Source organism: Oncorhynchus keta, chromosome 35, assembly GCF_023373465.1.
Source record: "Oncorhynchus keta strain PuntledgeMale-10-30-2019 chromosome 35, Oket_V2, whole genome shotgun sequence".
Lineage (NCBI taxonomy): Eukaryota > Metazoa > Chordata > Actinopteri > Salmoniformes > Salmonidae > Oncorhynchus > Oncorhynchus keta.
Genome location: NC_068455.1, coordinates 1,082,778 through 1,107,467, shown reverse-complemented (window position 1 = coordinate 1,107,467; position 24,690 = coordinate 1,082,778). Strand labels below are relative to the sequence as shown.

Below are 24,690 nucleotides of genomic sequence, written 5' to 3'. Positions count from 1 at the left end.
TTGTTTCACATTAAAACATATTTTGCATCTTTAAAGTGGTAGGCATGTTGTGTAAATCAAATGATACAAACCCCACAAAATGTTTTATTCCAGGTTGTAGGATAACAAAATAGGAAAAATGCCAAAGGTGAATCCTTTCACAAGCCACTGTAGATCACATAAATATAAAACACATAAATGGAGGGGAGATGGAGAGAGAGGAGAGAGAGGTGGAAGGGAGATGGAGAGAAGGAGAGGAGAGAGAGGTGGAAGAGAGGGAGAGGGGAGAGAAGAGAGAGGTGGAAGAGAGGGAGAGGAGAGAAGGAGAGGAGAGAGGTGGAAGAGAGGGAGAGGAGAGAAGGAGAGGAGAGAGAGGTGGAAGAGAGGGAGAGGAGAGAAGGAGAGGAGAGAGAGGTGGAAGAGAGGGAGATGGAGAGAAGGAGAGGAGAGAGAGGTGGAAGAGAGGGAGATGGAGAGAAGGAGAGGAGAGAGAGGTGGAAGAGAGGGAGAGGAGAGAAGGAGAGGAGAGAGAGGTGGAAGAGAGGGAGAGGAGAGAAGGAGAGGAGAGAGAGGTGGAAGAGAGGGAGAGGAGAGGAGAGAGAGGTGGAAGAGGGAGAGGAGAGAAGGAGAGGAGAGAGAGGTGGAAGAGAGGGAGAGGAGAGGAGGAGAGGAGAGAGAGGTGGAAGAGGGAGAGAGGAGAGAAGGAGAGGAGAAATCAAGGGGAAGGAGAGAGAGGGGAAGGAGCGAGAGATAGAGGTGGAGAGAGGGAGAGGAGAAGAAGAGATCATCTTACCAGCCAGGGTAGAGCAGGTAGCGTGCTCTCATCATCTGCGCCTCAGAGAAGCTGCTCTCAGACAAAATCATCTTCACATCCTCATTCCTATAGAAGGGAATGATGCATTGTTACGCAAGGAACCAAGAGAATTACTGAAAGATTAAGACAGAAATGAGTTTAGACTTCATTAGGCTAATCTACCTGGTAACGGCTCCTCTCTCTGCCAGGATGAAGACAGCGTTGGGATTGGCTGACCGGATCAGCTGCTGTACGGTTTGGAGGAGAGGGTTCTTCTGTTCTGCTGCCGGTCCAGTGAAGACGACCGTACTCACTATACCTTGGCTGCACTGCTCCACCAGCTTCGGGAAGACAAATCTATAAGGTACAATCAGATATACACTCACAACGGCTACCTCACTTTAATATTATCAGTTATGGCACAGAGTGGTTTAGCTCAGAGAGTGGGGGCCCACAGTCCCTGTTAGTGGGCCACGTCGGTGGCACTGTATTATCCTCAAAGCGGGCAAAGAAGGTGTTTAGTTAGTCTGATTTTATTTTTGTAGTCCGTAATTGCCTGTAGACACTGCCACATAAGTCTCTTGTCTGAGCCGTTGAATTACAACTCCACTTTGACCCTATAATGACATTTCGCTTGTTTGATTGCTTGCGGATCGGTTATAAGAAATGATAGCGGATTCATTCAGTTAAATAATAATTGGGTTGGAGTCATGCAGTACGGCGCTATCTTTTATACATTTAAGGAATGAATCTGAGCCTCACGCTTATCACCTGTGGAAGGAGGGGCTTCCAGCGAGGAAGGAGGGGCTTCCACCTCACCTGGCCTAGGCCATAGGCCTATATGTTTTGATAAGGTTTGTATTACAACTAAAGTAGCCAAATAAGTTCTTAAAATGAAGCACATTAATCTGCTTTACAAGGGGTGTAGAGCCTAACTACATACATAAACACCGTGTGAGTTTCAAGTTTGGGGAAGATAATGTTCACCATAGAAATGCACCTTTATAATAAAAGTATTACATGCATAACCGCATTTGTGGTTACTTTTGATAATGGTGTTTTCCGCTAATGGAACATTTGCGCTTATAGCCTACTACCATGTGCAAATCACTGTGGTTATAATGTGAAGAAATAGCCTAATACATTATCCACATTTTCAGCTAAACGTTCTGATCTGTTGCGTCAGCCACATTGCGGAATTTTTCATTTATTTTTTTATTCTAGTGGTTGTATTAATTTGGGATCTATCGCATCCCACAACTGTCCCAGACTATGTCTGGAATATTTATTTCTCGCACAGAATAGGTCAACTTTTGTACAATGGAGATAGTAGATTGACATAGCTAGTGCTTTTGCTGTTCGTTAGGACTACTCATCTTGTTGGCTGACGAAAAGTAAATGTGGACAGTTCTTCCGATATCTTCAATATGCACCTTGGAATTGGATAAGGAGGTGTGCAGTTGCGTCCCTGATGTGTCGGTCTTCACTTGTAGCCTGTGAGAAAGACCCGATCACATGATGGAGAGCCGTGTGAGTGAGAGGTGCTTCGAAGTGCTCAGGGAGAAGGGCACAGCAGCCACTAGCCACAAAGTAATGTCTTTTTTTTAGGGTGCATTACGGTCGGTCCCAAAGGGGATGCCACCGTGAAATTCGAGGCATAATCAAGTGCTTGTCAAACTATGACTGATGTAGTATGTACAGCTTGGCAAAATAACTAAGCAGAGCTCATGCATTTCAAGCAACTTTTTTCAAATCATCATTAGAGTCCCATCATGTAGCCTTACAATGTATTAAACATCTAAACATATGGCCCAACTTTTGTAGAACAACTGAAGTTACATTAATGACTCTAAATTAAGCATCTAGGAGGACCTGTTTCTTTGTTGACCTATCAACACAGTATAGCCACCAATTATCGTTTGGATAATGTATCCTTTCTATTTTATTAAGCTTTGTTCAATGGTAGTATTTAAACTATAAACCATAAATAACGGCACGACATTCTAAGTAAACCTTGCCTGCTAAATGAACTAGTGTAGCCCACAGCCATATGTCACAGCCAGATCAGGACCTAACATAAGGACAACTCAGAGTAAACTATTCTGTTCTTCTGAAAAAAAAAACGACATTTCCTTTATATCATGTTTCTTTAGACCTGTATAAAATAAATAATGGATTTATTGTGAAGGTGTAGGATATATTACATGGATTTATTGTGAAGGTGTAGGATATATTACATGGATTTATTGTGAAGGTGTAGGATATATTACATAGATGTATTGTGAAGGTGTAGGATATATTACATGGATTTATTGTGAAGGTGTAGGATATATTACATGGATTTATTGTGAAGGTGTAGGATATATTACATGGATTTATTGTGAAGGTGTAGGATATATTAAATGGATTTATTGTGAAGGTGTAGGATATATTACATGGATTTATTGTGAAGGTGTAGGATATATTAAATGGATTTATTGTGAAGGTGTAGGATATATTACATGGATTTATTGTGAAGGTGTAGGATATATTACATGGATTTATTGTGAAGGTGTAGGATATATTACATGGATTTATTGTGAAGGTGTAGGATATATTACATGGATTTATTGTGAAGGTGTAGGATATATTAAATGGATTTATTGTGAAGGTGTAGGATATATTACATGGATTTATTGTGAAGGTGTAGGATATATTACATGGATTTATTGTGAAGGTGTAGGATATATTACATGGATTTATTGTGAAGGTGTAGGATATATTACATGGATTTATTGTGAAGGTGTAGGATATATTAAATGGATTTATTGTGAAGGTGTAGGATATATTAAATTGATTTTTTATTTTTATTTTTTAAATGTAGATGTTTCAAAGGTCTGCATCAGTGGCTTGTAGGCTAAATTATTTTACGTTAATTAACGGTCAATTACCGTGAGAACGGCAGTTATTTGCTTGACAATCACTGTCTTGATCAAATTTCCGCCACAGCCTCATGTGTGACCAGTGGAAGGTGTCCTGACCTGTGTTCCATGTATGAGCTGAGAGGGTCCACACAGGCTGTGACCGCCCCGATGGTGAAACAGGCCTGGACCACAGCATCTGGATGGGACAGGACCGCCTGGACCACGTCTAATACATCTGTACATCTAGAGACAGAGAGATAGTCAGGGTTAAGCCATCTAGAGATAGAGATAATCTACACAGACACAGGAAAGAGATTTAAACAGTGGATTATAAACAGAAAGATCATCAGTGACACCAGCAGCTAATGGAGGATATATCTGTCTGGTTGACTTCTTTAAGCTACATGCTACTATAACAGAGCTAATGGAGGGTATATCTGTCTGGTTGACTTCTGTAAGCAACATGCTACTATAACAGAGCTAATGGAGGGTATATCTGTCTGGTTGACTTCTTTAAGCTACATGCTACTATAACAGAGCTAATGGAGGGTATATCTGTCTGGTTGACTTCTGTAAGCAACATGCTACTATAACAGAGCTAATGGAGGGTTTTTCTGTCTGGTTGACTTCTGTAAACTACATGCTACTGTAACAGAGCTAATGGAGGGTATATCTGTCTGGTTGACTTCTGTAAGCTAAATGCTACTATAACAGAGCTAATGGAGGGTTTTTCTGTCTGGTTGACTTCTGTAAGCAACATGCTACTATAACAGAGCTAATGGAGGGTATATCTGTCTGGTTGACTTCTTTAAGCTACATGCTACTATAACAGAGCTAATGGAGGGTATATCTGTCTGGTTGACTTCTGTAAGCAACATGCTACTATAACAGAGCTAATGGAGGGTATATCTGTCTGGTTGACTTCTTTAAGCTACATGCTACTATAACAGAGCTAATGGAGGGTATATCTGTCTGGTTGACTTCTTTAAGCAACATGCTACTATAACAGAGCTAATGGAGGGTATATCTGTCTGGTTGACTTCTGTAAGCTACATGCTACTATAACAGAGCTAATGGAGGGTATATCTGTCTGGTTGACTTCTTTAAGCTACATGCTACTATAACAGAGCTAATGGAGGGTATATCTGTCTGGTTGACTTCTTTAAGCTACATGCTACTATAACAGAGCTAATGGAGGGTATATCTGTCTGGTTGACTTCTTTAAGCAACATGCTACTATAACAGATGATCTTAGAGACCGGTACACAGCTTAATGTGTACATACCCAGGGGTGAGCAGCAGTAGTCGGGGCTTCCCTCCAGGTGCTCTCTGTGTTTCCAGGAAGCAGGACAGGTAGCGCTGGAAGTGGGAGGTGGAGAAACAATCACTGCAGTCTGGTCCTGGACGGTAGACAACCCACCTACACATCAACACACACAGGGGAAACACTTCAGTTAGACACAATCACTGCAGTCTGGTCCTGGACGGTAGACAACCCACCTACACATCAACACACACAGGGGAAACACTACAGTTAGACACAATCACTGCAGTCTGGTCCTGGACAGTAGACAACACACCTGGTAGAATATACACACACAGTTAGGAACACCACAGTTAGGAACACCACAGTTAGGAACACCACAGTTAGGAACACCACAGTTAGGAACACCACAGTGGGGAACACCACAGTTAGGAACACCACAGGGGGAACACCACAGTGGGGAACACCACAGTGGGGAACACCACAGTGGGGAACACCACAGTTAGGAACACCACAGGGGGAACACCACAGTGGGGAACACCACAGTTAGGAACACCACAGGGGGAACACCACAGGGGGAACACCACAGGGGGAACACCACAGGGGGGAACACCACAGTGGGGAACACCACAGTGGGGAACACCACAGTTAGGAACACCACAGTGGGGAACACCACAGTCAGGAACACCACAGGGGGAACACCACAGTGGGGAACACCACAGTGGGGAACACCACAGTTAGGAACACCACAGGGGGGAACACCACAGTGGGGAACACCACAGTTAGGAACACCACAGGGGGAACACCACAGTGGGGAACACCACAGTTAGGAACACCACAGGGGGAACACCACAGGGGGAACACCACAGGGGGAACACCACAGTTAGGAACACCACAGGGGGAACACCACAGGGGGAACACCACAGGGGGAACACCACAGTGGGGAACACCACAGTTAGGAACACCACAGTTAGGAACACCACAGTGGGGAACACCACAGTTAGGAACACCACAGGGGGAACACCACAGGGGGGAACACCACAGGGGGAACACCACAGGGGGAACACCACAGGGGGAACACCACAGGGGGAACACCACAGTTAGGAACACCACAGTTAGGAACACCACAGTTAGGAACACCACAGGGGGAACACCACAGGGGGAACACCACAGTGGGGAACACCACAGTGGGGAACACCACAGTTAGGAACACCACAGTGGGGAACACCACAGTGGGGAACACCACAGTGGGGAACACCACAGTGGGGAACACCACAGTGGGGAACACCACAGTGGGGAACACCACAGTTAGGAACACCACAGTTGGGAACACCACAGTGGGGAACACCACAGTGGGGAACACCACAGTGGGGAACACCACAGTGGGGAACACCACAGTGGGGAACACCACAGTCAGGAACACCACAGTCAGGAACACCACAGGGGGGAACACCACAGTTAGGAACACCACAGTCAGGAACACCACAGTTAGGAACACCACAGTCAGGAACACCACAGTTGGGAACACCACAGTTAGGAACACCACAGTTAGGAACACCACAGTGGGGAACACCACAGTGGGGAACACCACAGTGGGGAACACCACAGTTAGGAACACCACAGTTAGGAACACCACAGTCAGGAACACCACAGTTAGGAACACCACAGTTAGGAACACCACAGTGAGGAACACCACAGTTAGGAACACCACAGTGGAGAACACCACAGTTAGGAACACCACAGTTAGGAACACCACAGTCAGGAACACCACAGTGGGGAACACCACAGTTAGGAACACCACAGTGGGGAACACCACAGTTAGGAACACCACAGTTAGGAACACCACAGTTAGGAACACCACAGTTAGGAACACCACAGTGGGGAACACCACAGTGGGGAACACCACAGTTAGGAACACCACAGTGGGGAACACCACAGTTAGGAACACCACAGTGGGGAACACCACAGTGGGGAACACCACAGTTGGGAACACCACAGTTGGGAACACCACAGTTAGGAACACCACAGTGGGGAACACCACAGTGGGGAACACCACAGTTAGGAACACCACAGTGGGGAACACCACAGTTAGGAACACCACAGTCGGGAACACCACAGTGGGGAACACCACAGTGGGGAACACCACAGTGGGGAACACCACAGTGGGGAACACCACAGTCAGGAACACCACAGTGGGGAACACCACAGTCAGGAACACCACAGTGGGGAACACCACAGTGGGGAACACCACAGTCGGGAACACCACAGTGGGGAACACCACAGTGGGGAACACCACAGTTAGGAACACCACAGTGGGGAACACCACAGTCAGGAACACCACAGTGGGGAACACCACAGTCAGGAACACCACAGTGGGGAACACCACAGGGGGGAACACCACAGTTAGGAACACCACAGTTAGGAACACCACAGTGGGGAACACCACAGTGGGGAACACCACAGTGAGGAACACCACAGTGGGGAACACCACAGTTAGGAACACCACAGTGGGGAACACCACAGTGGGGAACACCACAGTTAGGAACACCACAGTGGGGAACACCACAGTCAGGAACACCACAGTGGGGAACACCACAGTCAGGAACACCACAGTGGGGAACACCACAGTTAGGAACACCACAGTTAGGAACACCACAGTTAGGAACACCACAGTGGGGAACACCACAGTGGGGAACACCACAGTGGGGAACACCACAGTTAGGAACACCACAGTGGGGAACACCACAGTTAGGAACACCACAGTTAGGAACACCACAGTTAGGAACACCACAGTGGGGAACACCACAGTGGGGAACACCACAGTGGGGAACACCACAGTGGGGAACACCACAGTCAGACACATACTGTACTGTGGGTCAGAGTTATAGTTCTTATTGTCTCACCTTCCTCCTTCTCTATTCAGCTGGACCAGGAAGTTAACCAGTCTGTTCTTGTGGCTGCCCGGTAGTCCAGAGATGATGGTTATAACCACCTGTTATCATACAAACACACAGGTACATCAGACTCCTGGACAATCAACAACATGTGGTAAGTAGTGGGAGCTGGGAAGACAGAATAGTCATCTGTATTAGTTACCTTGTCAACTGTCCTGTGAGAGGGTTGGTTACCTTGTCAGTCTGTCCTGTGAGAGGGTTGGTTACCTTGTCAGTCTGTCCTGTGAGAGGGTTGGTTACCTTGTCAGTCTGTCCTGTGAGAGGGTTGGTTACCTTGTCAACTGTCCTGTGAGAGGGTTGGTTACCTTGTCAACTGTCCTGTGGGAGGGTTGGTTACCTTGTCAACTGTCCTGTGAGAGGGTTGGTTACCTTGTCAACTGTCCTGTGAGAGGGTTGGTTACCTTGTCAGTCTGTCCTGTGAGAGGGTTGGTTACCTTGTCAGTCTGTCCTGTGAGAGGGTTGGTTACCTTGTCAGTCTGTCCTGTGAGAGGGTTGGTTACCTTGTCAGTCTGTCCTGTGAGAGGGTTGGTTACCTTGTCAGTCTGTCCTGTGAGAGGGTTGGTTACCTTGTCAACTGTCCTGTGAGAGGGTTGGTTACCTTGTCAGTCTGTCCTGTGAGAGGGTTGGTTACCTTGTCAACTGTCCTGTGAGAGGGTTGGTTACCTTGTCAGTCTGTCCTGTGAGAGGGTTGGTTACCTTGTCAGTCTGTCCTGTGAGAGGGTTGGTTACCTTGTCAGTCTGTCCTGTGAGAGGGTTGGTTACCTTGTCAGTCTGTCCTGTGAGAGGGTTGGTTACCTTGTCAGTCTGTCCTGTGAGAGGGTTGGTTACCTTGTCAGTCTGTCCTGTGAGAGGGTTGGTTACCTTGTCAACTGTCCTGTGAGAGGGTTGGTTACCTTGTCAACTGTCCTGTGAGAGGGTTGGTTACCTTGTCAACTGTCCTGTGAGAGGGTTGGTTACCTTGTCAGTCTGTCCTGTGAGAGGGTTGGTTACCTTGTCAACTGTCCTGTGAGAGGGTTGGTTACCTTGTCAACTGTCCTGTGAGAGGGTTGGTTACCTTGTCAGTCTGTCCTGTGAGAGGGTTGGTTACCTTGTCAGTCTGTCCTGTGAGAGGGTTGGTTACCTTGTCAACTGTCCTGTGAGAGGGTTGGTTACCTTGTTAGTCTGTCCTGTGAGAGGGTTGGTTACCTTGTCAGGCTGTCCTGTGAGAGGGTTGGTTACCTTGTCAGTCTGTCCTGCCAGAGGGTTGGTTACCTTGTCAGTCTGTCCTGTGAGAGGGTTGGTTACCTTGTCAGTCTGTCCTGTGAGAGGGTTGGTTACCTTGTCAGTCTGTCCTGTGAGAGGGTTGGTTACCTTGTCAGTCTGTCCTGCCAGAGGGTTGGTTACCTTGTCAGTCTGTCCTGTGAGAGGGTTGGTTACCTTGTCAGTCTGTCCTGTGAGAGGGTTGGTTACCTTGTCAGTCTGTCCTGTGAGAGGGTTGGTTACCTTGTCAGTCTGTCCTGTGAGAGGGTTGGTTACCTTGTCAGTCTGTCCTGTGAGAGGGTTGGTTACCTTGTCAGTGCGTCCTGCCAGAGGGTTCCTGGTGTCTGGCGTGGAGAACAGTGCCCCCAGGTGGTCATCCTGGATGGGCTCCTGACCCACACTGCTCAGAGCAAAGTGCTGCAGGAACCTGTTGGAACACAGCAGCATTAGGAAGCATGTTGTGGTGGTTCAATGGGAGAACACTTGGGCTATTGGCAGGCAGGGTGGGACATCTACACATATACACTACTGGTCAAAAGATTGAGGTCACTTAGAAATGTCCTTGTTTTTTAAAGAAAATCTCATTTTTTTGTCCATTGCAATAACATCAAATTGATCAGAAATATACTGTAGACATTGTTAATGTGGTAAATTACTATTGTAGCTACATGTAGCTACATCTACATAGGTGTACAGTGGCCTGTTATCAGCAACCATCACTCATGTGTCCCAATGGCACGTTGTGTTAGCTAATCCAAGTTTATCATTTTAAAAGTCTTAGAAAACCCTTTTGAAATTATGTTAGCACAGCTAAAAACCGTCGTCCAGATTAAAGAAGCAATAAAACTGGCCTTCTTTAGACTAGCTGAGTATCTGGAGCATCAGAATTTGCGGGTTCTATTACAGGCTCAAAATGCCCAGAAACAAATAACTTTATTCTGAAACTCGTCAGTCTATTCTTGTTCTGAAAAAAGAAGGCTATTCCATGAGAGAAATTGCCAAGAAACTGAAGACCTCGTACAACGTTGTGTGCTACTCCCTTCACAGAACAGCGCAAACTGGCTCTAACCATAATAGAAAGAGGAGTGGGAGGCCCTGGTGTACAACTGAGCAAGAGGACAAGTACATTAGCGCCTCACAAGTCCTCAAATGGCTGCTTCATTAAATAGTACCCGCAAAACACCAGTCTCAACATCAACAGTGAAGAGGTGACTGAAGGATGCTGGCCTTCTAGGCAGAGTTCCTCTGTCCAGTCTCAACGTCAACAGTGAAGAGGTGACTGAAGGATGCTGGCCTTCTAGGCAGAGTTCCTCTGTCCAGTCTCAATGTCAACAGTGAAGAGGTGACTCCAGGATGCTGGCCTTCTAGGAAGAGTTCTTCTGTCCAGTCTCAACATCAACAGTGAAGAGGTGACTCCAGGATGCTGGCCTTCTAGGAAGAGTTCTTCTGTCCAGTCTCAACGTCAACAGTGAAGAGGTGACTCCAGGATGCTGGCCTTCTAGGCAGAGTTCCTCTGTCCAGTCTCAACGTCAACAGTGAAGAGGTGACTGAAGGATGCTGGCCTTCTAGGAAGAGTTCTTCTGTCCAGTCTCAACGTCAACAGTGAAGAGGTGACTCCAGGATGCTGGCCTTCTAGGAAGAGTTCTTCTGTCCAGTCTCAACATCAACAGTGAAGAGGTGACTCCGGGATGCTGGCCTTCTAGGCAGAGTTCTTCTGTCCAGTCTCAACGTCAACAGTGAAGAGGTGACTGAAGGATGTTGACCTTCTAGGCAGAGTTTCTCTGTCCAGTTTCAACTTCAACAGTGAAGAGGTGACTGAAGGATGCTGGCCTTCTAGGCAGAGTTCTTCTGTCCAGTCTCAATGTCAACAGTGAAGAGGTGACTGAAGGATGCTGGCCTTCTAGGCAGAGTTCTTCTGTCCAGTCTCAATGTCAACAGTGAAGAGGTGACTGAAGGATGCTGGCCTTCTAGGCAGAGTTCCTCTGTCCAGTCTCAACAGTGAAGAGGTGACTGAAGGATGCTGGCCTTCTAGGCAGACTTCTTCTGTCCAGTCTCAATGTCAACAGTGAAGAGGTGACTGAAGGATGCTGGCCTTCTAGGCAGAGTTTCTCTGTCCAGTGTCTGTGTTCTTTTGCCCATCTTAATATTTTATTTTTATTGGCCAGTCTGAGATATGGCTATTTCTTTGCAACTCTGCCTAGAAGGCCAGCATCCCGGAGTCAGTCGCCTCTTCACTGTTGACGTCGAGACTGATAAACTGAGAATGATAAACTTGCATTAGCTAACACAACATGCCATTGGAACATAGGAGTGATGGTTGCTGATAATGGGCCTCTGTACACATATGTAGATATTCCATAAAAAATCTGCCATTTCCAAGTACAATAGTCATTTACAACATTAACAATGTCTACACTGTATTTCTGATCAATTTGAAGTCATTTTAATGAACAAAAAATGTGCTCTTCTTTCATCAACATGGACATTTCTAAGTGATCTCAAACTTTTGAGCGGTAGTGTGTGTATATATATATTAGAGGTCGGCCGATTAATCGGAATGGCCAATTAATAATATATAATATAATAATATATGCCATTTAGCAGACGCTTTTATCCAAAGCGACTTACAGTCATGTGTGCATACATTCTACGTATGGGTGGTCCCGGGAATCGAACCCACTACCCTGGCGTTACAAGCGCCATGCTCTACCAACTGAGCTACAGAAGGACCATAGGACCAATTAATTAGGGCCGATTTCAAGTTTTCATAACAATCTGCATTTTTGGACGCCGTTTATGGCCGATTACATTGCACTCCATGAGGAGACTGCGTGGCAGACTGACTACCTGTTATGCGAGTGCAGCAAGGAGCCAAGGTAAGTTGCTAGCTAGCATTAAACTTATCTTGACATAATCACTTGTTAACTACACATGGTTGATGATATTACTAGTTTAACTAGCTTGTCCTGCTTTGAATATAATCAATGCGGTGTCTGTTAATTGATAAATCACAGCCTACTTCGCCAAACGGGTGATGATTTAACAAGCACATTCGTGAAAAAAGAACTGTGGTTGCACCAATGTGTACCTAACCATAAACATCAATGCCTTTCTTAAGATCAATACACAAGCACATTTTTTTAAACCTGCGTATTTAGTTAATATTGCCTGCTAACATGAATTTATTTTAACTAGGGTAATTGCGTTCTGTGCAAGCAGAGTCAAGGTATTATGCAGCAGATTGGGCCGCCTGGCTCGTTGCGAACTGCGTGAAGACCAATTCTTCCTAACAAAGACCAAAATTAATTTGCCAGAATTGTACATAATTATGACATAACATTGAAGGCTGTGCACTGTAACAGCAATATTTAGACTTAGGTTGCCGCCCGTTAGATAAAATACGTAACGGTTCCATATTTCACTTCCAGCATGAGTGAAGGATGCTTTGTTGCGAAATAGGAAGCCAATTCTAGATTTAACTTTGATTGGAGGTTTGACATGAGTCTGGAAGGAGAGTTTACAGTCTAACCAGACACCTAGGTATTTATAGTTGTCCACATATTCTAAGTCAGAACCATCCAGAGTAGTGATGCTGGACGGGCGGGCAGATTCAGGCAGCGATCAGGTTGAAGAGCATGCATTTAATTTTACTTGTATTTAAGAGCACTTGGAGGCCACAGAAGGAGAGTTGTATGGCATTGAAGCTCGTCTAGGGGGTTGTTATCACAGTGTCCAAAGAAGGGCCAGAAGTATACAGAATGGTGTCGTCTGTGTAGAGGTGGATCAGAGAATCACCAGCAGCAAGAGCAACATCATTGATGTATACAGAGAAGAGAGTATTTTAAAAAATGTTTTATATATATGTCCATGTCCTGTTCTGGTAGCTGGGAGTATGAGGCCTTCAGGCTGCCTCTATGTCGTAGGTAGTGTATACTAAGTAGTGTATACTAGGTCATGTATACTAGGTAGTGTATACTAGGTAGTGTATACTAGGTCATGTATACTAGGTCATGTATACTAGGTCGTGTATACTAGGTCGTGTATACTAGGTAGTGTATACTAGGTAGTGTATACTAGGTAGTGTATACTAGGTAGTGTATACTAGATAGTGTATACTAGGTCATGTATACTAGGTAATGTATACTAGGTAGTGTATACTAGGTAGTGTATACTAGGTCATGTATACTAGGTAGTGTATACTAGGTCATGTATACTAGGTAGTGTATACTAGGTCATGTATACTAGGTAGTGTATACTAGGTCATGTATACTAGGTAGTGTATACATACATCTCCTGTTCTGGTAGCTGGGAGTATGAGGCCTTCAGGCTGCCTCTGCGTTTGGCCACAGGGGGGGCGTGGCAGTCATGCAACCACTGCAGTCTGGAGTGCCTTGAGGGACAACATGGATCAACAACATTACTCCTAATATTGACATTTCTGACAGATCAAAGTCAGATCACTTTACGTAGAAGTTGTAGACTAAGTGCCAGTTCGTTACTGTGACTCACATGTTCCTCTGATCCCAGGTCAGCTGTTCTCTGTCCACCAGCTGCAGAGAGAGTCCAGAGTCTGACCCCTGCCACACTGGTAACACCTGCAACAACAATACAACACCTAAACAACCACAATACAACACATAAACAACCACAATACAACACAACCACAATACAACACCTAAACAACCACAATACAACACAACCACAATACAACACCTAAACAACCACAATACAACACAACCACAATACAACACCTAAACAACCACAATACAACACCTAAACAACCACAATACAACACCTAAACAACCACAATACAACACCTAAACAACCACAATACAACACCTAAACAACCACAATACAACACCTAAACAACCACAATACAACACCTAAACAACCACAATACAACACCTAAACAACCACAATACAACACCTACACAACCACAATACAACACCTAAACAACCACAATACAATACAACCACAATACAACATAAACAACCACAATACAACACCTAAACAACCACAATACAACACAACCAATTTGTAAGTCGCTCTGGATAAGAGCGTCTGCTAAATGACTTAAATGTAATGTAAATGTACAACACCTAAACAACCACAATACAACACAACACCTACACAACCACAATACAACACCTAAACAACCACAATACAACACCTAAACAACCACAATACAACACAACCACAATACAACACCTAAACAACCACAATACAACACAACCACAATACAACACAACCACAATACAACACCTAAACAACCACAATACAACACCTAAACAACCACAATACAACACCTAAACAACCACAATACAACACCTAAACAACCACAATACAACACCTAAACAACCACAATACAACACATAAACAACCACAATACAACACAACACCTAAACAACCACAATACAATACAACCACAATACAACACCTAAACAACCACAATACAACACAACCACAATACAACACCTAAACAACCACAATACAACACCTAAACAACCACAATACAACACCTAAACAACCACAATACAACACCTAAACAACCACAATACAACACCTAAACAACCACAATACAACACCTAAACAACCACAATACAACACAACACCTAAACAACCACAATACAACACCTAAACAACCACAATACAACACAACACCTAAACAACCACAATACAACACAACCACAATACAACACCTAAACAACCACAATACAACACCTAAACAACCACAATACAACCACAATACAATACAACACCTAAACAACCACAATACAATACAACCACAATACAACACCTAAACAACCACAATACAACACATAAACAACCACAATACAACACCTAAACAACCACAATACAACACCTACACAATACAACACAACCACAATACAACACCTAAACAACCACAATACAACACCTAAACAACCACAATACAACATTAAAACTGCTACAGCTGTAAGTAGAAGGCTCTGTGACTGACTGACCTGTTAGTAGAAGGTTCTGTGACTGACCTGTGAGTAGAAGGCTCTGTGACTGACTGACCTGTGAGTAGAAGGCTCTGTGACTGACTGATCTGTTAGTAGAAGGCTCTGTGACTGACTGACCTGTGAGTAGAAGGCTCTGTGACTGACTGACCTGTGAGTAGAAGGCTCTGTGACTGACCTGTTAGTAGAAGGCTCTGTGACTGACTGACCTGTGAGTAGAAGGCTCTGTGACTGACTGACCTGTGAGTAGAAGGCTCTGTGACTGACCTGTTAGTAGAAGGCTCTGTGACTGACTGACCTGTTAGTAGAAGGCTCTGTGACTGACTGACCTGTTAGTAGAAGGCTCTGTGACTGACTGACCTGTTAGTAGAAGGCTCTGTGACTGACTGACCTGTTAGTAGAAGGCTCTGTGACTGACTGACCTGTTAGTAGAAGGCTCTGTGACTGACTGACCTGTGAGTAGAAGGCTCTGTGACTGACTGACCTGTGAGTAGAAGGCTCTGTGACTGACTGACCTGTTAGTAGAAGGCTCTGTGACTGACTGACCTGTTAGTAGAAGGCTCTGTGACTGACTGACCTGTTAGTAGAAGGCTCTGTGACTGACTGACCTGTTAGTAGAAGGCTCTGTGACTGACTGACCTGTTAGTAGAAGGCTCTGTGACTGACTGACCTGTTAGTAGAAGGCTCTGTGACTGACTGACCTGTTAGTAGAAGGCTCTGTGACTGACTGACCTGTTAGTAGAAGGCTCTGTGACTGACTGACCTGTTAGTAGAAGGCTCTGTGACTGACTGACCTGTTAGTAGAAGGCTCTGTGACTGACTGACCTGTGAGTAGAAGGCTCTGTGACTGACTGACCTGTTAGTAGAAGGCTCTGTGACTGACTGACCTGTTAGTAGAAGGCTCTGTGACTGACTGACCTGTTAGTAGAAGGCTCTGTGACTGACTGACCTGTTAGTAGAAGGCTCTGTGACTGACTGACCTGTTAGTAGAAGGCTCTGTGACTGACTGACCTGTTAGTAGAAGGCTCTGTGACTGACTGACCTGTTAGTAGAAGGCTCTGTGACTGACTGACCTGTTAGTAGAAGGCTCTGTGACTGACTGACCTGTTAGTAGAAGGCTCGGTGACTGACTGACCTGTGAGTAGAAGGCTCGGTGACTCTGTGAGCGTGGCTGGAGGCTGAAGACCAAACAGTGGTCGTCACTGTGGAGAGGGAAGGGCAGGTGGGACAGCAGAGCAGCTTCATACTGTACAAACAGAGCTGCCACCACGCTCGACGAGTCCTGGTGGACACAGATAGCAGACACAGAGAGATATGGGGGACAGTGGTGGAATTTATAACAACCCCACAGACAGAAAAGGCACAGTAACAATAACAGAACCATGGTTGGTCCGACACCCTATTCTCACACAACACCCACACACATACGCTTATGAACAAAAAAAACACACACACACACACACACACACACACACACACACACACACACACACACACACACACACACACACACACACACACACACACACACACACACACACACACACACACACACACACACTACTCTGTTCTTTATTTTAATATTATTATTATCTATCCTGATGTCTAGTCACTTTACCCTGCCTTCATGTACATATCTACCTCTAATACCTTATTATTATCTATCCTGATGTCACTTTACCCTGCCTTCGTGTACATATATACAGTGCCTTGCGAAAGTATTCGGCCCCCTTGAACTTTGCGACCTTTTGCCACATTTCAGGCTTCAAACATAAAGATACAAAACTGTATTTTTTTGTGAAGAATCAAAAACAAGTGGGACACAATCATGAAGTGGAACGACATTTATTGGATATTTCAAACTTTTTTAACAAATCAAAAACTGAAAAATTGGGCGTGCAAAATTATTCAGCCCCCTTAAGTTAATACTTTGTAGCGCCACCTTTTGCTGCGATTACAGCTGTAAGTCGCTTGGGGTATGTCTCTATCAGTTTTGCACATTGAGAGACTGACATGTTTTCCCATTCCTCCTTGCAAAACAGCTCGAGCTCAGTGAGGTTGGATGCTGAGCATTTGTGAACAGCAGTTTTCAGTTCTTTCCACAGATTCTCAATTGGATTCAAGTCTGGACTTTGACTTGGCCATTCTAACACCTGGATATGTTTATTTTTGAACCATTCCATTGTAGATTTTGCTTTATGTTTTGGATCATTGTCTTGTTGGAAGACAAATCTCTGTCCCAGTCCCAGGTCTTTTGCAGACTCCATCAGGTTTTCTTCCAGAATGGTCCTGTATTTGGCTCCATCCATCTTCCCATCAATCTTAACGGCAGCTCAAAAATAATTTAACCAACACCAATCTATTATTGGGACTACCTGGACCTACCATGTGGTCTTGAAGTATTGAAACCAAACGATCTGAACGAGAAGTATTTTAATAACCAACATGAAAAGGTGACTGTAAAGAAGCGCTTATTTGAAATAGGCTACATGTCATATTAAACAGCATATTAACACTAAATAGGTCAGGAACCAGACAGGAAGCCTAATGTATTATTCAGGCTGTTATTCCACAAAGGAATACATTATGAAGCATTTGCGAGAGTGACGCAACAGACGGGTAGGGACATAAAGCGCTCAGCATTTAAACAACATTTTGTTCTTTTAAATCATTATAGTCTAGAAATTGCACATATAGGCTGTGACTTACTTAGAATAAAATACAAATTAAACCAAATTGCCTTGTTTGGCTCAGTCTACAGTGTCCTTGAATTCATTTTTAGAAACACGAGTTTGGCCAGAGACTGGCTTCAGGTTCATGTAATGGTACTTGGAGAGCAGGGCAGTAAGAGGAAAATACCCTCTTGGCGCTTGCAGAGCCACTGGGGATGCTAAACACCCTTCAGTCCACTCTTGCCAGGCTGGGCAGGAATGCAGAGGTGTTTTCACATTATTCTATGGGTAGGCCGAAAGGATTTTAGGCAAAATAATCATATCAAAACGGAAAGCTCCTTGAAAGAGGTAATATGTCAGGCCTACTGGGCCAAAATCTATTGTATAGATAATATAACTTTTAATATATCTGGTTTTTAGTTTATAAATACTTTTGCAACAATGACACACTTAGTTATCTGTTAGCATATGTACATAGTAAGTACTCCATCACGAGTCTTTAGTTGTAGACATTACATCACCACACTCCCTCTCTTGCTTTTGGTCCTCTTCCTCTTGTCTAAGTCCCCTTCCTTTAGAACCTATGTGTGTAATCGGTTTCTTTATGAACAGATCTATCCCACTCCATGACAGTAGCTAAAGCAAGGGGCTATAGCAGCACACAAGAAGGCTACAAATGCATGCTGGGCTAAGCATGCCCTGAGCTCACTGTGCATTTTGGATGGAATCAAGGCATGGAAATGTACCAAAAGGCATCAGAATGTACCAGAGGCATCGGAATGTACCAGAGGCATCAGAATGTACCAGAGGCATCAGAATGTACCAGAGGCATCAGAATGTACCAGAGGCATCAGAATGTACCAGAGGCATTAGAATGTACCAGAGGCATGGAAATGTACCAAAAGGCATCAGAACGTACCAGAGGCATCGGAATGTACCAGAGGCATCAGAATGTACCAGAGGCATCAGAATGTACCAGAGGCATCAGAATGTACCAGAGGCATCAGAATGTACCAGAGGCATTAGAATGTACCAGAGGCATGGAAATGTACCAAAAGGCATCAGAATGTACCAGAGGCATGGAAATGTACCAAAAGGCATCAGAATGTACCAGAGGCATCAGAATGTACCAGAGGCATCAGAATGTACCAGAGGCATCAGAATGTACCAGAGGCATGGAAATGTACCAAAAGGCATGGAAATGTACCAAAAGGCATCAGAATGTACCAGAGGCATCGGAATGTACCAAAAGGCATCAGAATGTACCAAAAGGCATCAGAAATGTACCAAAAGGCATCAGAATGTACCAGAGGCATCAGAATGTACCAGAGGCATCAGAATGTACCAGAGGCATCAGAATGTACCAGAGGCATGGAAATGTACCAAAAGGCATCAGAATGTACCAGAGGCATGGAAATGTACCAAAAGGCATCAGAAATGTACCAGAGGCATCGGAATGTACCAAAAGGCATCAGAATGTACCAGAGGCATCGGAATGTACCAAAAGGCATCAGAATGTACCAGAGGCATCAGAATGTACCAGAGGCATCAGAATGTACCAGAGGCATCAGAATGTACCAGAGGCATCGGAATGTACCAGAGGCATCAGAATGTGCCAAAAGGCATCAGAATGTACCAAAAGGCATCAGAAATGTACCAGAGGCATCGGAATGTACCAAAAGGCATCAGAATGTACCAGAGGCATCGGAATGTACCAAAAGGCATCAGAATGTACCAGAGGCATCAGAATGTACCAGAGGCATCGGAATGTACCAGAGGCATCAAAATGTACCAGAGGCATCAGAATGTACCAGAGGCATCGGAATGTACCAGAGGCATCAACATGTACCAGAGGCATCAACATGTACCAGAGGCATCGGAATGTACCAAAAGGCATCGGAATGTACCAGAGGCATCAGAATGTACCAGAGGCATCAGCATGTACCAGAGGCATCGGAATGTACCAGAGGCATCGGAATGTACCAGAGGCATCAGAATGTACCAAAAGGCATCAGAATGTACCAGAGGCATCGGAATGTACCAGAGGCATCAGAATGTACCAGAGGCATCAGAATGTACCAGAGGCATCAGAATGTACCAGAGGCATCAGAATGTACCAGAGGCATGGAAATGTACCAAAAGGCATCAGAAATGTACCAGAGGCATGGAAATGTACCAGAGGCATCAGAATGTACCAGAGGCATCAGAATGTACCAGAGGCATCAGAATGTACCAGAGGCATCAGAATGTACCAGAGGCATGGAAATGTACCAAAAGGCACCAGAATGTACCAGAGGCATGGAAATGTACCAAAAGGCATCAGAAATGTACCAGAGGCATCGGAATGTACCAAAAGGCATCAGAATGTACCAGAGGCATCGGAATGTACCAAAAGGCATCAGAATGTACCAGAGGCATCAGAATGTACCAGAGGCATCGGAATGTACCAGAGGCATCAGAATGTACCAAAAGGCATCAGAATGTACCAAAAGGCATCAGAAATGTACCAGAGGCATCGGAATGTACCAAAAGGCATCAGAATGTACCAGAGGCATCGGAATGTACCAAAAGGCATCAGAATGTACCAGAGGCATCAGAATGTACCAGAGGCATCGGAATGTACCAGAGGCATCAAAATGTACCAGAGGCATCAGAATGTACCAGAGGCATCGGAATGTACCAGAGGCATCAAAATGTACCAGAGGCATCAGAATGTACCAGAGGCATCAGAATGTACCAAAAGGCATCAGAATGTACCAGAGGCATCAGAATGTACCAGAGGCATCAGCATGTACCAGAGGCATCAGCATGTACCAGAGGCATCGGAATGTACCAGAGGCATCGGAATGTACCAGAGGCATCAGAATGTACCAAAAGGCATCAGAATGTACCAGAGGCATCGGAATGTACCAGAGGCATCAGAATGTACCAGAGGCATCAGAATGTACCAGAGGCATCAGAATGTACCAGAGGCATCAGAATGTACCAGATGCATGGAAATGTACCAAAAGGCATCAGAAATGTACCAGAGGCATGGAAATGTACCAGAGGCATCAGAATGTACCAGAGGCATCAGAATGTACCAGAGGCATGGAAATGTACCAAAAGGCATCAGAATGTACCAGAGGCATGGAAATGTACCAGAGGCATCAGAATGTACCAGAGGCATCAGAATGTACCAGAGGCATCAGAATGTACCAGAGGCATGGAAATGTACCAAAAGGCATCAGAAATGTACCAGAGGCATCGGAATGTACCAGAGGCATCGGAATGTACCAGAGGCATCGGAATGTACCTGAGGCAACTAAAACAGGCCCCAACCCAGGGGAGAGTGGCTGGATGCAATCAAGTAATTAGAATGTACCAGAGACATCAGAATGTACCAGAGGCATCAGAATGTACCAGAGGCATTAGAATGTACCAGAGGCATCAGAATGTACCAGAGGCATCAGAATGTACCAGAGGCATTAGAATGTACCAGAGGCATTAGAATGTACCAGAGGTTTTAGGATGTACCAGAAGCATTGGAATGTACCAGAGGCTTTAGGATGTACCAGAAGCATTGGGATGTACCAGAAGCATTGGGATGTACCAGAGGTTTTAGAATGTACCAGAGGTTTTAGAATGTACCAGAGGCATTAGAATGTACCAGAGGCATTAGAATGTACCAGAGGCATTAGAATGTACCAGAGGTTTTAGGATGTACCAGAAGCATTGGAATGTACCAGAGGTTTTAGAATGTACCAGAGGTTTTAGAATGTACCAGAGGCATTAGAATGTACCAGAAGCATTGGAATGTACCAGAGGCTTTAGGATGTACCAGAAGCATTGGAATGTACCAGAGGCATCAGAATGTACCAGAAACATTGGAATGTACCAGAGGCTTTAGGATGTACCAGAAGCATTGGAATGTACCAGAGGCTTTAGGATGTACCAGAAGCATTGGGATGTACCAGAGGCATCAGAATGTACCAAAAGGCATCAGAATATACCAGAGGCATCGGAATGTACCAGAGGCTTTAGGATGTACCAGAGGCAACTAAAATAGGCCCCAACCCAGGGACACGTGGCTGGCTACTCCGTGTACTTGTGGAAAACACTTTCGGCATGTGACAAATAACATTTGATTTGCTCCCAGGGCCCTGGTCAACAGTAGTGCACTATAGGGAACAGGGTGCCCTCTGGGAGACAGCCCATGTAACTGCCTGTGTTCTGGTAGAGAAACGTACCAGGTCATACAACTTGATCCTGCTGATGAGGCTCCTGGGTAGAGTGATGGTGCCGTACTGAGGATGGAGGAACAGGATGCCCTCTGTGAAGAAGCTCATCTTACCTGAAACCCACAGACACAGGAGGTTAAAGGGACATCATTCACATTAACTACAGACTAACTCATTAACTAATTAAATAACTGACACACTGACTGGCTGGCTGGGTGGCTGACTGACTGGCTGAGTGGGTGGCTGAGTGGGTGGCTGACTGACTGACTGGCTGAGTGGGTGGCTGAGTGACTGACTGGCTGGGTGGGTGGCTGACTGGCTGGGTGGCTGACTGGCTGGGTGGGTGGCTGACTGACTGGCTGGGTGGGTGGCTGACTGACTGGCTGGGTGGGTGGCTGACTGACTGGCTGAGTGGGTGGCTGACTGACTGGCTGAGTGGGTGGCTGACTGACTGGCTGAGTGGGTGGCTGACTGACTGGCTGAGTGGGTGGCTGGCTGACTGGCTGGGTGACTGACTGGCTGGGTGGGTGGTTGGCTGGCTGGGTGGGTGGTTGGCTGACTGACTGGCTGGGTGGCTGACTGGCTGGCTGACTGGCTGGCTGGGTGCGTTCGAGTGGATCACTATTTAATAGCCGTTGTTCCTGTTCCCAAGAAAGCTAAGGTACCTGAACTAAATGACTACTTCTGTCATCATGAAGTGCTTTGAGAGACGAGTCAAGGATCACATCACCTCCACCTTACCGCCCCAATAGATCCACAGCTGACGCAATCTCAACCACACTGCACACTGCCCTAACCCATCTGGACAAGAGGAATACCTATGTGAGAATGCTGTTCATTGACTACAGCTCAGCATTTAACACCATAGTACCACTGTCCACCACCATGTTGCACTGAGCCTTGCAGTTGGAAACCAGTAGCACCGACTTCCGGCTGTCGCAGATGCACCTCCCACAACATAACTTGTCTATAGCGGTTGCTTTCGCCTTAATAATCTAACAAGACCACCAACTGACTGACTGACTGGTCGTGTTCCAGAGCATCAAAACAACTGCAGGCGACTGATCTACAAATCACCTGGGATCATAAATAACTACTCATTTTAGATCCTCTCGAACACGGCCACTGGCTGGACTGACAGACTGGCTGAACTGGACAAACTAGCTGGCTGGCTGGCTGACTGGACTAGAGGTCGACCGATGAATCGGAATGGACGATTAATTAGGGCCGGTTTCAGACAATTCATAACAATCGGAAATCGGTATTTTTCGGCGCCGTTTTTAATTTTTTTTTTTTTTATACCTTTATCTAACTAGGCAAGTCAGTTAAGAACACATTCTTATTTTCAATGACGGCCTAAGAACGATGGGTTAACTGCCTCGTTCAGGGGCAGAACAACAGATTTTTACCTCGTCAGCTCGGGGGACTCAATCTTGCAACCTTACAGTTAACTAGTCCAACGCTCTAAACACCTGCCTCTCATTGCACTCCACAAGGAGACTGCCTGTTACGCGAATGCAGTAAGCCAAGGTAAGTTGCTAGCTAGCATTAAACTTATCTTATAAAAAGTTGTGTCACTTCTTTTGCGTTCATTGCACGCAGAGTCAGGGTATATGCAACAGTTTGAGCCGCCTGGCTCTTTGCGAACTAATTTGCCAGAATTTTACGTAATTATGACATAACATTGAAGGTTGTGCAATGTAACAGGAATATGTAGACTCATGGATACCACCCGTTAGATAAAATACGGAACGGAATAAACGTTTTGTTTTCGAGGTGATAGTTTTCCGGATTTGACCTAAGGCTCGTATTTCTGTGTGTTTATTATAGTTAAGTTTATGATTTGATATTTGATAGAGCAGTCTGACTGAGGGGTGGTAGGCAGCAGGAGGCTCGTAATAGTCAAAGGTATATGGTTTAGAGACGCGTTATAATTCCTGTAATAACTTGCGGCTGAACTTGAAAGAGGTTCCTTCGTTATTTTACCGTTCATGTCTTCCATAGAGAATGTCTTGATCTACTTCCAATAAGGTCTGTGTTTCGTGCTTAAACCTCCTCTGTTCATGTCTTCCATAGAGAATGTCTTGATCTACTTCCAATAAGGTCTGTGTTTCGTTCAGGTTAGGGTGCAGGTTTAAACCGCCTCTGTTCATGTCTTCCATAGAGAATGTCTTGATCTACTTCCAATAAGGTCTGTGTTTCGTTCAGGTTAGGGTGCAGGTTTAAACCGCCTCTGTTCATGTCTTCCATAGAGAATGTCTTGATCTACTTCCAATAAGGTCTGTGTTTCGTGCTTAAACCGCCTCTGTTCATGTCTTCCATAGAGAATGTCTTGATCTACTTCCAATAAGGTCTGTGTTTCGTTCAGGTTAGGGTGCAGGTTTAAACCGCCTCTGTTCATGTCTTCCATAGAGAATGTCTTGATCTACTTCCAATAAGGTCTGTGTTTCGTTCAGGTTAGGGTGCAGGTTTAAACCGCCTCTGTTCATGTCTTCCATAGAGAATGTCTTGATCTACTTCCAATAAGGTCTGTGTTTCGTGCAGGTTAGGGTGCAGGTTTAAACCGCCTCTGTTCATGTCTTCCATAGAGAATGTCTTGATCTACTTCCAATAAGGTCTGTGTTTCGTTCAGGCTTAAACTGCCTCTGCGTTTTGATACCCGTGTAAATCTCACTAGGATA

The 24,690-nt window shown here is 45.1% G+C and overlaps 1 protein-coding gene and 1 long non-coding RNA gene across 9 annotated transcripts in view; both read right to left on the bottom strand.

The window, feature by feature from the left end:
- The window catches only part of dnaaf9 (dynein axonemal assembly factor 9), a 90,494-nt gene that overhangs the window by 22,842 nt on the left and 42,962 nt on the right, over positions 1–24,690 (bottom strand). Inside the window, exons 20-29 of the mRNA XM_052495876.1 lie at positions 22,019–22,122; positions 16,253–16,399; positions 13,642–13,727; positions 13,421–13,522; positions 9,442–9,559; positions 7,843–7,931; positions 4,961–5,095; positions 3,793–3,918; positions 956–1,129; positions 773–859 (exon numbers count right to left, since the gene is read on the bottom strand). Of these exons, the coding sequence (XP_052351836.1) occupies positions 773–859; positions 956–1,129; positions 3,793–3,918; positions 4,961–5,095; positions 7,843–7,931; positions 9,442–9,559; positions 13,421–13,522; positions 13,642–13,727; positions 16,253–16,399; positions 22,019–22,122 (1,168 nt within the window). The remainder of the gene's footprint in view (positions 1–772; positions 860–955; positions 1,130–3,792; positions 3,919–4,960; positions 5,096–7,842; positions 7,932–9,441; positions 9,560–13,420; positions 13,523–13,641; positions 13,728–16,252; positions 16,400–22,018; positions 22,123–24,690) is intronic.
- Positions 13,784–15,364, bottom strand: LOC127915652 (uncharacterized). 8 transcript variants are annotated; one of them, XR_008091500.1, is made up of 4 exons: positions 14,795–15,364; positions 14,609–14,718; positions 14,396–14,483; positions 13,784–14,059 (listed from the first exon to the last, which is right to left on the bottom strand). It is a non-coding gene; the product is annotated as an uncharacterized LOC127915652 (long non-coding RNA). The 8 variants fall into 8 exon arrangements; XR_008091498.1 differs by having other exon boundaries at positions 14,380–14,483; positions 14,609–14,767; positions 14,817–15,364; XR_008091499.1 differs by having other exon boundaries at positions 13,784–14,037; positions 14,380–14,483; positions 14,609–14,767; positions 14,817–15,364.